We start from the raw sequence: 16581 nt of genomic DNA, 5'->3' as shown, positions 1-16581 counted from the left end.
ATTCCTCATGGTCCCCATGCCAAAAGCCACAGGTCATTGGCACTATGTCATGGGAGAGGGCATTTGTGTGACGTGTCCTTCTTGTTGTTGACATGTAATGTCCCCTTCCCAAAAGAATAACAAACTATAACTAATCTGCAATATGACAGGACAAGGAATATGATAGTATTGTACACAAAATCAGGTCCACGTATTGATATGTCACAGTTCTGTGTGTTTTGCAACAGTGAGAATTACAAGGTTAGTGATGTCACAGATCTCATCTCATGTATTCTCCCAGCTCAGAGAGAGGGTGGAAGTGATGAGAAGGAATAATGCATGCTCATTCAATGGGTGACAGAGAGAGATGCAGGAAGATGAGGCTCCTTACCCTGTGCTTCCAACCACCCAGTGTTCCCGTTAGAGACCTTTGTGTCCCCCATGTTAAACCCATCATTCAAACAGAAAAGAGCAAAGGCTATACAGGAAACATATTTCAAGACGTAGCTGGACACCCAGGGTGAGGGAAATCTGTGTGATGCACAGTATCTCGGGGGCCAACTGCATGCTCCTGCAATGTGGGGAAGAGAAATCCCAGCCACAGAAGCAAAGAAATGAGGAAAACGAGTTCAGTGATGTGCAGGGAAGCGCTGAGCTCCCTGAGAGGAAGTGGTTATGTAAACTCAGGTTGGAGTTGACAGTCTGAACAGGGATCTCAAAAGTATAAGAAAATAGGTGCTTTTACAATTGCAGAATTCTAGAGCCTGGAGGAAGAAACTTTAATAGTACATTCAAGTATAGAAATCCCATGCGTCCATCCCTGACCATGAATTTCCTAATTCCCATGGTGAAAAGGAGTTCATTGTTTCTAAGAACAGTCTGCAGTTGGCCTGTCAATTGCTGCAAACTTCTTCCTTGTGTTGAGCTTGAATTTGCGCCCCCATGAAACATATTCCTGTACCCCAGTTTGGCCCCCTGGATCCTTGCCCAGTGGAGCAGTCCTGGTCGGGTCAGTTCTTCAAGAACTTGAAGACCACTGCTGTGTTTCCCTTTCATTTCCCTTCTCTAAGTTAAACCCTCACAGCTTCTTCAGCAGCAACTTGTACAGCACGGCTTCTGGGATTCTCACAACATTCTGGTGGCCTCCGACATGCCCACAACAGGTCCCTGCAGCCAAAGGCATGTGGGTGTAGCAGGCAATCAAGCAAGGTCCAGCGGCCAGTGTTAGGGGTCAGGCTCAAGGGCCAGCCCAAAGATCAGGCCTATTGGTCCCAGTGTGGCATCAAGATGGGGAAAGACAGGTGCAGAGCCAGCTGAGGGCACTGCGTGGACTACTGCTCTAAGCTAGGTCCTGGGCTTCCCAGAGTCCAGACAGTTTTCAGCCTCTGGCTGGCTGACAACACACTACTATGTCCCCATTCCCCGAAAGGTGGTAATAATTGGTTAATAATTGTAAAGTCCTCAAGGGCATGAAAGGTCAATGCTTATTTTATGTTAAGCAGATTCAAGGTTATGCCCGAGATAATGTCTTCCTTACTCTTACACCCTTGTGTTCCCTTAAGCTTTCCTGGTGAAAGAGGAGGAGTAGAATTACACCAGCATACTTAGAATTGCACAGAATCCACAGCCCATGATAACCATGCCACTGAGGCAGTGCTCTGCCTAAGAAGGTCATTTGTCATGAGTGCCCCAGAAGAACAGAGCACATGGGGCTCACGTGGGACCCTGACCATTTAGTAAAATCTCCAAACCCCTGTAGATGAGAGCTATGAATTTCTTGCATGTGTCTCAAGTCAGAATTGCATTCTCTGCAGGAATTTGAAGTTCATCAGCAAGGACTGGATTGCTAAAGAACTCAAGTAAATTGGATCCCAAGAAGCCTCCAAATCTAATCTCTTGGCCACTCAAATGTGATACCCTGGGTGGCAAATCTTTACAATGATGGTGCCCAGACAGAGTTTAGTATCCAGATGGGGTGCTATTTACACTTGCTGAATCTCAACATTGTGCTGCAATTAGTCTCTTTAGCGAAAAACTCTTATTAGTTTAAGGTAAAATTACAAATATAGTCACTAAGAGTCTCCCAAGCTTTCTCAAAGTTACTGCAGCCAAGTCAGTTTCCTTCTGTTTGTCCATATGGCATTGAATTTTCCAAACAGCTTTACAGAGGCATAACTGACATACAATAAACTGCACATGTTTAAAATGTACTCTTTGATAGATTCTGACATGTGCACCAACACACAAAACAATCATCACAATCAAGACAGTGAACACATCCTTCACCTCCGAAAATTCCCTCATGACACTAAACTGTTTAACTTGAAGTAGAGTCCTCATGTTACTCTACCCCTGTCTGTTCCAGGGGTGCCTATCAGAGAACCACCCCACACTGGGATTGCTTTAATATTTTACACCCAAATTGATATTCCGAGAATATTCTAGTATAATATCCTCATATTTTTATTCATATGTATGTATTCACATATTCATATTTCATGGATACTCTGAAGTTTTCACCTACCAGACAAAAACTACTTCGCAGTTCTCACTGTTTCACTGTTTCAAATTTTAAATACAAATAAAAACTCCAGGAGATCACCTAGAATAACAGAAGTTCTGTTTCTTCATCTTTACAAGTGCTATACAAATGGAAGAATAGTCCATCTCCCATGAACTGCAGCTATGTTACACTCCTCAGAATAAATTCCAGTGAAATGGTCCTCTTGCCTTCAAAGTCACTAATAACCACTCTGACCAGGACAAGGCTGGAGACAGAGCCTGAGGTGCTGCAATATTGATGTCACCAGGCTGGGTGACAGGGAGACCTTTACGATCACTTACACAATCACTTATCAGGTCTTGAATCAATTCAACTATTGGCTCAGCAATATCTCACCATCATATTATCTCATAAGGTTCTTTGCAATCGCTTTGCTGTAATAAACTTTTAATTTCTTTTCATAAAAAGAACATGTGATCAATTTGGATTGATTTTTTTTTCTTAAAGTGAACTCAATGGCTTCCAAATGTGAACCACCAAACAGTTTCTCCAGGTTTACAAATGTGTTTAATATTCCATTCTACAATTTTGTTAGGGCCTAGAGACAAGTTTTAAAAAGCTGGTGCAACTCAGGAAGCATTATGAGTTATCTCCTAATTTAGGTCTCTTCTCACCATCACGTCACCTGCCATGAAGGCTTAGCCGTGAAGCTGGAGCTGGGGAGAAGGAGGATGCGGAGTAAGGCTTCCTGAACTGCAGCATGCACATACATCACCAGAGCTCTTGTTAAAACTCAAGTTCTACTTCAGTAGGTCTGGGTGGGGCCTGGGATTCTGCATTCTAACAAGCTCCCAGGTGATGCTGATGCTTCAACTTCCAGAATGTAGAGATGAGAGAACACCTGAATCTTGCTCCTTCTGGTGGGGCCTGCTGAGAAGTGTCAGGTAGACAGAAAGAGGAAGTTAAAAGAAAAAAAGCCTGTGTGGTTCAATGGGTGTTATGAAAGATGAGATCTGGAGTCAGTGAGAGCTGAGTTGAACTCCTGACCCCACTATCTACTGGCTGTGTGACCTTGAGCAAGTCCCCTAACCTCTCTGAGCCTTTTTTCCATATGTGAAAATGGGAAGAACAACACCTAGATCTTGACATCTTTTAGACTAGTGACTATTACTTTTGAATGAAATAAACTTACTATTAAAAAATTCAAGCAAGAAGAAAATTACAAAGAAGTTCCAAAATCCCACCACTCTTGGTGTGATTTTGAGGATTAATGAAACAACATGTGTACAGTAGCCAGCACAGAGCCTGGCCCTAAATGAGGGCTCAGTAGAGGTCAGCCTGGTCCACCCATTCCGTCTGTCACATAGGGAGATTGGGACAGGTGATTGCTGAGCTCCTGCTCTCCGCCCACACCCACTTGGGCAGCTGCCAGAAAGGAAGACAGTCCAGCAAGGGGAATACCTCTGCTTGGGGACAAGGGCACCACCCTGATAAAAATACCCACCCCCTTACTTCCCCTAGTGCAGGGGAATGTCCAAAAGACATGAAGTCCTAAACCACTTCTTGGATTTCAGGAGAAAGAATGCTAGTCCCAGTCAGGCTCAGCTGGGTAACCTTCAGCAAGTACCATTTCTCCTGAGTCTCATGCCTTCTATTCCCACAAGAAGACACTAACTACCATCTATAAAGCACTTTGCAATTTTCTTTTTCTTTCTATTTTTTGGGGGTGGCTGGCTAGGGCATGGATCCGAACCCTTGACTTTGGTGTTATCGACACTGTGCTCCAACCAACTGAGCTGACTGGCCAGCCTTGCTATTTTCAAAGAGGTGTTTTTGGTGATTCTTTTTTTTAAATCTTCACAACCACCCTTTAGAGTAGTGGTGATCTTTATCCTCACAGGGTCCCTGATGCAGGACACTGCTCCCAACACAGAGGGCAGTTGCAGCCCCAAAGCCCCCCTGCTTTGCCTGCAGCCCTGAGTGTGCCCTGCCCTGGACAGTGGTCCCCACTCACTCTTCACTCTGTGGCCCTGCCCTGGGTTCTGTCATCTGTCAGAGTCAGGAGGGCTGGACGGGCAGCTGCTGCTCAGCTCCTTGTATGGAAATAGTTCATTACTGGACTGATAAATGCAAAGACAAAGTGCCTGCACGGTGGACAAACCCTCCAAACACACAGCCAGAGAGTACTGAACCAACCACAGTTCTGTCTTTCCAGGCTGCTCAAAAACTCTCAGCCTGCCAGAAGGTCTCCCTTCAAAGATAAGGGGCAGGAGTCTTAAAATAATCCCATCCCTCAAGCACCTAGATAACTTTACAATGTTCTAAATTCCTTTTCTTATTCCATCTTTCTTTTCTTTCTTCTTTCCCTTCCTCCCTCTTTTCTCTTTCCTTTCCCCATTCCTTTCTTTCACAAGAATTTATTGAGCAGCTATTATGTGTTGTGTATTGTGCTAGGTAATAGAAGGCTTTAAAGTTAAAGAAGACACAGACCTTGCCTTCAAACAGTCCCCAGGCTGGGCTGGAACACGAACACTTATAAACAAGGTGAGGCACACACTGCACGAGTGGTGGTAAATTACTGTAAAGTTCCAGGAAGAGAGAACTTACTTCCCCTGAAATGGGGGAGGTGAGGAATCCACAAAGGCCATCACCTAGGAGATGAGGAGGCATTGTTCTGGCCCTCCAAAGATGGTCTGAGTTTGCACTCAAAGAAGGTCAAGTTCTTCCAGGAAGAGGCAATGACATGAGTCAAAGTCTCCCTTGGGGGCTTGCAGGCACTTACAGGAAACAGGAGAAGCTGTTTGATGAGATCTTACGATGTACCATAATTAGGAAATAAAGTTGTAAAGATGACTAGACTGTGGGGGACCTAGAATGCCATTTTCAGTAGTATGTCCTTATTCTTAAGGCAAAGGGGAGCCATGGAAGGCTTTTGCAGAGAGGAGCAACATGATCAGAGTTGGCAAGCTCATGTTTTTCCCCTACGGATCAACCTAATGTAGTGTTTAAATGGCCCATGTCAACACTTGAGGGGCATCGCTGGATGCATGTTTGCACTGTTATTTACCTTGGTACAAAAAGTTAGGTGGTACTGCTTCCTAGGATAAGGCCTCGAGGTTACTATCTATTTTTAACATCCTTTTTTATTAAAACACCGACTCTCAAGATTTTATCTGCCACATGACAAGGTCCACACACCCCACCCAGACCTGTATGTATATCTGTGCTCTAGCTGTGACCACACCTTTTATCTCATGTTCAAAACACATCCTCAGATGCAAATGAGTGAAAATGACAGGTAACCTGCAATTTGATGTAATCTATGTTTAAAAGATAATTATTTCCAAATTTCTAAATTTAAGGATTATTTAGTAAAATTCAGCAACACAGCTAACAATGTGTCATGTGATCTATCAACATGTCTTGCCTTGGCAGGTAAAGACAATTCTAATTCTGCTGTGGTTATCAACACCAAGTACTAACATTTAAGACTGTAACCTGACTACTTTAACTTACCCATTCATTTTCTAAAGTAATTGTTCAGGAATTTCTCTAATCCCTTTATTAGATTATTTCCATTTATAGCATCATTGGTCCCCCACCACCCACCCACCAGCTGTTATCAGATTAAAGGCCACATTTGTGTTTGTGCATATGCCAGGGCTAAGCCTGGTGTTCTCAGAGGCTCACATAGAATTCCACCAGCTAAAAGCCCAGCTGTCACCACTGGACCAAAAGAAGCTCATAACAAGTTCAATTTTCAAAAACTCCTGACTGACAGTAATTTCTTTAAAAGTACTCAACTTTTTCTCATGCTCCCCTCTTTTTTCTACGCATACATAGAGATAATCTCCTTGATGACCAGAATCATTTAGGAACTGGTCAAGTTTTTATTTAAAGAACTTTTTAAAAAATCCACTAACTATTCTTGCTCTTTCTCAACATAATTTGTAATAAATTGAATTAATCTAGAAAATTGGTATTATTGGTTGTGGTAGGCTGAATAATAGCCCTCCAAAAATGTCAATGTCCTAATCTCCAGAACCTGTGAATACGTTACTTTGCTTGGCAAAAGGGACTTTGCAGATGTAATTAAGATTAAGGACCTTGAAATGGGAACAGTATCCTGAATTATCTAGGCAGGCCTACTGTAATCACAAGGTCCTTATAAGAAGGACAGGAGGTCAGAGGTGGAGAAGATGTTACATTGCTGGCTTTAAAGATGTGGGAGGGCTGGCTGGTTAGCTCAGTTGGTTAGAGTGAGGTGCTGCTAACACCAACGTACAGGGTTGGATCCCTATACCAGCCAGCTGCCAAAAAAAAAAAAAAAAAAGGTACAGGAAAGGGGCCATGAGCCAAGGAATGTGGCAGACTCTAAAATCTAGAGAAGGTAAAGATACACAGAGCTGTGAGCCCATTTCAGACTTCTAACCTTCAGAACTGTAAGATAAATTTGTGTTTTAAGCCACTGAGGTTATAGTAATTTGTTATAGCAGCAATAGGAAACTAATACATTGGTTTATTATTATAAGTACTTTTTTCCCTTTTTAATCATACATATATTCCTGTTTTTAACCTATGAGTTTCTGGATCTAACCATTCTCAGGCCCCAGAACCAGCTTTTGATTCTTCTGAAATTGATGGATGGGTGCCCTTTCTTTTATTAAGACTGAATATTGTTAACTAGACTGAGAAGAACAAATGAAAATTAAGTAGGCAATGCTGTAAAGCCCACTTGTGGGGAGGGGTCAGTGAGAAGTGATGACTGGACAAGATGTGAGAAGACTCAGCTCTGCCCTGTGACACCCCTGTGTGACCTGCGGAAGACCCCTCTACACTTCAGTTTCCCCAACTGTTAGAGAGCATTGAATGAATTCAATGGGTCTCAACCTTCTGTGTTGGGGACCATTTGAAAGTGATGAAAGCTATGGACTTTCTCCCCAGAAATAAAAAGCTTATTTGTGCATCCATACAGACTTTGATTCTCCAGTTATAGGCGTTTCTCTCATTAAGGATCCATGCATCCAGATGAGGAACACCTAGGCTAGATAAATTCTAAATTCAAGACATTTGGGACTATTAAAAAGAGATAATTGAATAATATTTTGTCTCCTAGCACTGCCCACAATAACCTTCCTGTGTCATTTCTTGTATTCAATGCTAAAATAAAATAATAATCAGAATAAGTTCCGTTCTTCTATTAGCCTAGCATTCCTCTCCTGCTACACTCGAGCCCTTTACATGGACTGAAGAAATTATGCAGCCCATAGAATCTCAGGCTGGACGAGATGTTCAGGGTCATATGACTCAATTTTTCTTCCATTGCCTGACTCTCTGTGTGTAGCATCCTTGCCAAGTTTCTACCAGGAAATAGTGGAGAGCCTTGGAACAGCCCTTTCCATCTCCAGACAGCACTGACAGGCCCCTTCTACCCATGTGGCAATAGAAGTTCAGTGCTGAGGGCCCAAAAGTTTCTAGGTATCCCAGGAAAAAGTGTGGGGCCTGACAACACTTTTAATAGTGCTAAAAAAAAAATTTTTTTTTAAACAAAAATGAAAAAAATTAAAATGAAAACCAATAACAATTTCACAAGCAAAACTAGAAAAATCCATCCAGAAGTGATTAGCAGAACTACATCTGACATATTGTGAGGTGGTGCCTTTAAAGCTGGGGGGCGTCCAGGGCCTACATAATTCTTAAATAATCTAAGCTCTGACTTCTGGGGCTTTTCTTCTTTTCCATTTTGACCTGTAATACGACTCTGAGACTTCTGGTCAAGGTGCCTGATTCTACCCCTTCTGTTTTTTTTTTTTTTTTTAATAAAGTTCAGAACCTCTTTTTTCTAAAAGAAAGTTCATTATTTGTAGATGGCAATTAGGAGAAGAGACTCCCCAACATGACTGTATAACATGCTTCAAATTCCTTCACTTGCTCAATCCTGAGCTCATTCCAGTTTGGCCGTATATGTATTAGGTATGGATATTGTTTGAAGGTAACGATGACGGTGGTGGTGATGGAGATTGAAATGATGAAATTATATTCATGTTACAATAAATTGTCCTCTGTGGATTTTACTATGTGGAACAACTGAGTTAACTGATTGATTTTAGAGTTTGGAAAAGATGAAGGTTCCACTTCGGGGGTCTGGAAGAGTCAGTCCTTCCAGGGTCAACCACAGCAAAGATATGGATCTAATCTCCTCGCTGAAGGCATGAGTCACTATTAAGGCTAAAACCATTTATCTTGTCATTCTACTTGACATGAAATGAACTAAGTGAGCTGAAAATGAAAAATGAAGAAGCCAATGACAATAAGGAGCTAGAATAAAAAATAAACTAAAGGAAGAAGAAAGAATCTTAAAGCTTAGATATTTTAAAAAGAACACATAAGAAAATGGATAATTTTTAACATAAAGATATGTAAAATTAAAGAAAGACAAAACTAATTGGCTATAAAACAGTTAAAATTAAAACAAAAATGATACAAAGAATTCAAACAATTTAGGAGAACTGGAAATAAAGAAGTAATAAACAAATGAGCTCTGTATGTTAAAACTGAAGGGCATTTAAAAAAACAGATAAGTCATAAGAGAATAAATGTTAATGACTAATAAACATAAAAAAAACTTTCACTTTTCTAATAATAAAAAATTCAAATTAAGACAATAGCAGAATAAGTTTTTACATAGTAAGCTGGAAAATATAAAGAGTAAAAGACAGCCTTCTGCCTTTCCCAGGGCTGGGGTGGGGAGGCATACCCTGTACTGCTTGTAGAGAGCAGTAGGGTTGTCTCTGGTGAGATGGTTTAGACATCTGTATCAAAAGCCTTAAGAATGGCTTTCGAATACAAGATTTCTACTTTCAGGAGTTTATCTTTAATAACTAACCAGAGATGTATGGAAATATCTGCTAGGAAAAAAAGTAGAAAGCATCCTTGATATGCAAAATATGGCATCTAGTTAAATTAATATATAACAGTCAACAAAAGGAATACTATACAGTCATCAAAATGGTGTAGAAGCTTTAGAAAGTAACTCACAACATATCGTGAAGAAAATAGATTATAGAAGAATCCTGCTTTTTTTGAAAGAAAAAAATATATACAACTTAATTCCATCCAAACTAAAATTATTAAATGCCCAATTTAATAACCTTAAATTGTTAAAATTATTAAATGATTATTAAATGCAGCATTTTTATTTACCACTAAGAAACAAATTCTGCCAATTAAGCCATAATGAGCCATAGATTTTAGGATAATGATGATTCCAGAGATGTTAAAATGAAATATGTATCCTGGATTTGATAGAATACTGTAAGTGTGCCATATTCCTTCTATTCTAAAGTAAAATTATTCCCCCACATTTTACTATCTTGAATTTAGGAATGTGTCTTACAATTAAGGTATACATTTAACAAAGTGTTTCTCCCAGCTCCCCCCTGCCCCACCTACAACTCATCGGATCAACAGAATTTTTTTTTTTTTTTTTTTTTAAAGATGACCGGTAAGGGGATCTTAACCCTTGACTTGGTGTTATCAGCACCACACTCTCCCAAGTGAGCCATAGGCCAGCCCGTCAACAGAATATTTTATAAGCATTATGTTTGCATGAGATGACTGGAAGGATATACACCAGAATGTTAATAGTAGTTTTGTCTGAGTAATAAGATTACAGAGCGGGCCGGCCTGTGGCTCACTCGGTAGAGTGTGGTGCTGATAACACCAAGGCCACGGGTTCGGATCCTATATAGGGATGGCCGGTTTGCTCACTGGCTGAGCGTGGTGCTGACAACACCAAGCCAAGGGTTGAGATCCCCTTACCGGTCATCTTTTAAAAAAAAAAAAAAAAAAAAAAAGATTACAGAGCATTTTTATTTTCTTCCTTTGCCTTTTCCAACATTTACAAATTTTCTAAAATAAGCTTTTATTAAACTTGAACAACAAAAAACAACAGTATCATGAATTCCCAGATTAGCCCCATCTTGTGTAGAAGCCAGCAGGATCACTTGGGCTAACGTACCATGTCTAAGAAAGGCAACTCCTTGGTGAGCGACCTCACCCCACTACTTCACCTTCACTGCCTACCAGCACCCCACCAAAACATCTAAGAGGAATGGCAGATAGACTTATTTCAAATGCCAGTTCTGAAAGATCATTAGTGGCCCCCTGGAGCATCTTGCTATAAAGGATTCTGAGTCCATGTTGGAGTTCAGGAGGACAGTGTGCCCGATTGATTAGCCATGCCTGCCAGGGATCATGGTAACCCAAGTGCTACATATTTGCTAGGCCTGAAAGAATTTTCCCAACTTTATTCTTGCTCTCTTAACTTTAAGTAGACCAACTGCTTTTTCTAACCAGCAAAGTAAAAGAGATCCTAATCAGACTAAGGACTGTATTATAAGGGCCCGAATTGTTTCTGTTAGTGCTAAGCTAAGCCTATTCTAGCAAAGACACAATTCAGACTTTCAAATCAGCATTTCACAGAGTGACATTACATTTTAAAGCTGAATATTACATACATTAATATTTCAGTAATTCCACTCCTAGGATACACACCTCATGTATCTGCTGTCCAAGAGATAGGAACAAATATGTTCATAGCAACCATTCACAGGAGGATAGAAAAATAAATTGTGGTACACACAAATGCACACATAGTTTGCTCATTTCATTAGTTACATAAAAACATATAGATGAATAATAAAATAAAAATTTGACTGAAAGCGGTAAGTGGCATAGAATTACATACTCGTATAATATTGTACCTTTCTTTAAAAAAATCAAAAACAAAACATAAAAACTAAATTATATGTTGCTTAGAAATATGTACCTATTTTAAAAACTATTATTAAAAAGGCAATGGAATAAATAACACAAAACTTAGGTTACTAGTTACCTTTGGGATGGGCATGGGACAGGATAGAGAAAGACAGAGAAGATGAAACATATTGAAATATTCTAGTTAAGTTGGATGGTGGTTTCACAGGTGTTCATTTATTCTGTTAGCATATATAATACATGTTTGAATATATAATATTGATTACATATATTGTTTGAAAGAATTAACTTTCATTTAATGCAGTACTCAACTAAAAAGAAAATCTTTCCTCATGTTTGTTTTGGAAGGGTAGGGCAGAAAGCCTGCCTTTCAATAACCTGGATTAGAACATGCCACTTGTATAGAGCGATTTTTGTGGGTGACTCAGTCCTACCTCCCCAGTCAAGTTTTTCATCTACAGTGGCTGAGACTTACCAGGAACCAAAAATGGGTAAAGCTTTTCTTTGAGGCCTCTCTGAGATACCTCAGGTATATCCAAAGAAAAAACAGCCCCCTCATCTGTGCAGTGACAAGTCTGAGTAAAGCACTTTAAAAAACTGTTATAGATTTCTCCAATCACTTTAAAGATCATTTATCCCAATCATCCTATTTTGTTTTACTACTGTAATAATAATATAACATTTTATGTAGCATTGTATCTACAACATAAACTAAAGTTGTTTTTGTAGTTATTACTTCAAATGAATAACAAATTACTCATAATAGCAAAAACATGGAAACAGCCTAAATGTCCAGTCATCAGCAAGTGCATCCCTTAAATACTATGCAGCCCTTAAATACTATGTCTATGAAGAGTTTATAATAGCATAGAAGATATCTAAATTATTAAATGAGAAAACGTAGTATATGTAGTATAAGCACGTGAAACCTATGTTTTAAAACAAACTGGAGGAAATACCCAATATATTGAGTGGTTATCTTTGTGTGATGATATTTTTTTTCTTCCTAAATTTCCTAAAATAAGAATGTTTTACTTTTACAATAGAAGGAAAAACCATTCAACTCCAAACATTCTTGAAAGGGAAACTGATGGGGTAGATTGGTTTTGGGGAAGTGGAGACACCAAATGGAGGTGTTCTTCACACGGTCAGGTGGCAACTCAGCAGCAGCACCAAGATCAGCATTCACAATCCCTGTGCTTCTGGATTTTTGTATTTTAATTCTCAGCCCAGCTGACTCTCTAACTGCACTCACACAACCCTGACACACATACAGATAAACTAATGAAATCAGACAAGCTCCCCCAAAGAGCTATTACTGTCACCTCGGCCCACTTATATTCTTCAGGTGGTGATAAGCCATGGCCCTAGCTCACTGCCTGTTCCCTGAAGATCTGGTAGACAGGAAGAGAAGAGAATTTGAATGTTAATTATCTCTGAAAAGTAGTGCCTATGCCTAGCATGACTGGCACAGACAGTTGACTACAAAGCCTAGATTATCAGATGCCATCTTGATTCAAACCACATAAATGTCAGGCAGGTCACCCCAAATTTGGGCTCAGGAAATACTGTCATTTTAATGTAATTACCATGTAGGTTTTTTTAAAAAAAATAAATAAAGATTTAGTACTAATTTAAAAGTAGTTTGGTAGTCCAGTGTAAATAGAGTTGTAGGGAACTATGAATATAAATTTAGAAGTCCAATGTGCTATCCATTAAGAGCCACATGCGTGGAAATGTAAATTTAATAGAGCCTCTTTGGATAGCCTATTAAAACTGAAAACACACCCTGTGGCCCAACAATCCCTCTTGAGTCATATACCCTTGAGAACAATCACACATGTGTATAAGTAGACACAGTCAAGAATTTTAATTGCAAAAACTAGCATTTTTACGAAAAATTGGAAGCCACCAAACGTCTCTCAATAGGGAAATGGAAAAATAAAATGTCATATATTTACAGGATGGAATATTTACAGCAGTTAAAATTGGTGATCCATATAGCACATGGACCAACACTGATAGTTCTACCTGTAGTTAAAAGAAGCAGATTTTTGAGGATTTCAAAGATGTATCGAAAGACTCATGTTCAAGAACATGTTGTTTGGGGAAAAGAGCAAACTCTAAAATGATATCTGAAGTATGATACCATTTCTTCAAAAAAATAGACAAACTTCAGCTACCCATTTTGATAAATGCAGATAAATGTCTGTAACAGTACAAGAACATTCTAGAAGAAAATACATTAAAATCATAATCTAAGGAAAGTCAGAGAGAACTGGGATTGGGTAATATTCTAATTTTTTCAAAGGTAAATGGGTTCCTTTTTTACTTTTGTATTTACAATTAATTTTTCAAAGTCTCAGCAATTACTTTATTCTCTAAAATATTTCTTATATCAAAAGAAGCAAAAAACATGGAGTTTTCTTAAGAAAATGTTTCCCACAGTGCCACACCCACCTTTCCACCTCCAGCACACCCTCTCAGCCAAGTTCACTGGTGTTGGGAGAAAGTGCCTCAAAGCCAGTGCTCACCTTTACAACCCTTCTAGGGACCACAGCAAATCACACTGGCAATGATTCCTTGCAGAAAAAGTTATGCCAGAAAGCAATCAGCTGTCAGAGTGCCACTATGTCAAAAAAAAAAAAAAAAATGAATGAATTTTATCCCATCTCCTGATGATTTTTGACAGCAAAGGATTTTGGACTTTGGCACCAGCCGAACCAACAGGAGAGAAAAAAGCCACTCCCCACATTTCATACCTGTCAAAAACCACTGCGGAATAAGCCCGCTCAGCAAAGATGACGTCCGCAGCCCAGAACTCCTTAGTGGACTTCAGACCCCTGCCTTTGCCCTCAGAAGAGAAGACCTCCACGTTCTCCATTCTCCCGATTGTCATTTCAGACTGTGTCAGGCCAGCAAGGCAGATATTTCAAACTGAGCCAAGCTTCTTGTCATTGCTGCTATTTCAGCACCTTCAGCCTCTCAAAGAGCAAGACTATAAATGGACAAGACACCTCCCCTTCCCAACCCGCCTCTTAGCCACTGGGCCCTCACCTCCCACTGTGCCGCTTCTCCTGGAAGTGGAGACTGGGGCAGGCAAGAGGACAGTCGTCTGGGAAGGATCTCATTCATCACCCATCAAAGCTGACACTGCAGAAAATGACCATGGACCAGTGTGTTTCTGGGACTGGGCCTGAAAAGTTTTGAAAAGTTCCTCTGCAAGAAGAAGCTATCAGTATGTGCTAAGTTCTGGACTGCTGTTGCATTCAGCTTTAGTTGGAATGAGGAACACTTGGTCAGTGGGTATTTTTAGTAGCCAGATGCCTCCGTCAATCAAAAGCAGACAGCCAGAATAGTTCAAGAGAAGAGGCAAGATGATATTTGCTGCTCTGGGACTCTTCAGTTGTCAGGCTTGCACGTCCTCAAGTGAGATGGGCCCCTTGACATCCTTCCCACCATCTCCCCCCACCTCCAATGTCTCCCCCATGGGTAAACTGTTTGCAGCATGTACCCAAGCTAAACTGAGCCCTTTGGCATATATGTAACAGAACTATTTAGGCTCTAAGGGCATCCCTCCTCTAGTATCACCTAGAGCTCCACAGCACCTCCACCCAAAGGCATGGAGGTCTGGGAGTTCCCTGTTTTCAGTTTCGCTGATAATACAGGTGTGCTGGGTATACCTGGATACAGAGAAGGCAGCTTTTAAAAATAAAACCCCTATCTCTTTCTATCAAATTTTCCTCAAATATGTATCCGCTGCCAGGATAATACTAGAAGTGAGGACATTGGAGGGATAATTCTAAAATCCCCACTGAATTAAGTGTCATTGTTCATGCCCACCAGGCAGTGCTCACTGAGGTTGAAAAGAAAGACACTTGCAGATCTGGAGCTATGGCTTATCTTCCATATAATATTTTTAGTTTCTGGTCTGCATGTATTTATGGGGAACTCCATGTCCTGGGTCTTTATGAATGTAGTAGTTCACAAGCACTTTTTTCTCAATCGGATAGGTCTGGGTTTGAATTCTGCACCTGCCACTATTACCTTGAGATGGAACCTGTAAAACAAGAGTGATTATTTCTTTTTTTAAAAAAGATGACCAATAAGGGGATCTTAACCCTTGACTTGGTATTGTGAGCACCACGCTCTCCCAAGTGAGCCATGGGCCAGCCCTTAAGAGTGATCATTTCTACCCCACTAAATTTTTATGATGATTAAATGAGATAATATGTGTAAAGAGCACAGCATAGCACTTGGCATTTCATTAAAGGGTAGCTATTTTATTTTATTCATTCTGTTACACTATTCTCCCCAAACTATGAAGATACACCAGAAATTCATGTGTCTTCAACCAAATTGCATCTTCCAAAACTGCTTTGACTCTTAGAAGCAGATCAAAATCCTTTGTCAGACCATATATCCTGGTTTTTAGGTCAGAACACATAGCCACTGGAGCTGAAGAGTATCTCTGTGCCTTCTGATGTAACCCAAAGAGCAAAACAACTTAAGACATTTAAAGTTAGGCACCTCAAAAAGTACACATCACATGTTCCCAAGGAAAAAAATATATATTCAAAAGGAGTTTTTCAGTCTGGGCTAGCTTCTAATCAATGCCCTATATGCACATTGTCTGGCAACTCGGGGCTGTCCAACAGCTAGTCTTCCCACAGGGGCCAGCAGCTCAGCCTGGCAGGGATTAGGTTGCTTTTCTCTAGACAATGTACCCCTGGAATAGGTTCAGCCCAAGCCATGATCAAGGAAGAAATATACCTGCCCTGAGACTAGAAACAGAGAGGAAGCACCAAGCTCAGGGCTTTAGTTATATCCGTGGGTCTCAACCTTATCAGAACAATGATTATTATATTATTAAAGTGTGGTGGACAGAATAATGGCCCCCCCAAAGACATTCAGGTCCTAACCCCTAGGATTGTGAGTAAGTTACCCTACACAGCAAAAGGGACTTCACAAATGAGATTAAGTTAAGGATCTTGAGATAGGGTGATTATCCTGGCTTATCTGAGTGGGACCAAAGTAACCACGAGGATCTTTATAAGAGTAAGGCAGGAGGGTCAGAGTTAGAGAAGGAGACTGACAATGGAGTAAGAGAGTCAAAACCAGACAGATATTTGAAGGTCCTATGCTGCTGACTTTGCAAATGGAGGAAGGGGCTATGAGCCAAGAAATGCAGACAACCTCTAGAAACTGGAAAAGGGAAGGGAACAGATTCTCACCCTAGAGACTCCAGAGAAAGCACAGCCCTTGATTTCAGTCTGGTGAACCCCATTTCTGACTTCTGGCCTCCAGGATTTTAAGATATT

General features: G+C 40.3%; 1 protein-coding gene across 3 annotated transcripts in view; it reads right to left on the bottom strand.

Moving 5' to 3' along the window:
- SMYD1 (SET and MYND domain containing 1) overlaps window positions 1-14505 on the bottom strand; it is a 37931-nt gene extending 23426 nt beyond the window's left edge. For 2 of the 3 annotated variants that reach the window (XM_063078446.1, XM_063078447.1), the window contains exon 1: window positions 14023-14300. In XM_063078446.1, the coding sequence (XP_062934516.1) occupies window positions 14023-14159 (137 nt within the window). In that variant the 5' untranslated portion in view covers window positions 14160-14300. The other variant, XM_063078448.1, reaches the window with a different exon arrangement.
- Window positions 14506-16581: the final 2076 nt, after the last annotated feature.

The sequence above is a fragment of the Cynocephalus volans genome, chromosome 14, assembly GCF_027409185.1.
Source record: "Cynocephalus volans isolate mCynVol1 chromosome 14, mCynVol1.pri, whole genome shotgun sequence".
NCBI lineage: Eukaryota > Metazoa > Chordata > Mammalia > Dermoptera > Cynocephalidae > Cynocephalus > Cynocephalus volans.
Note: the sequence above shows the minus strand (reverse complement) of the source record. Positions and strands in the feature narration are given on the sequence as shown.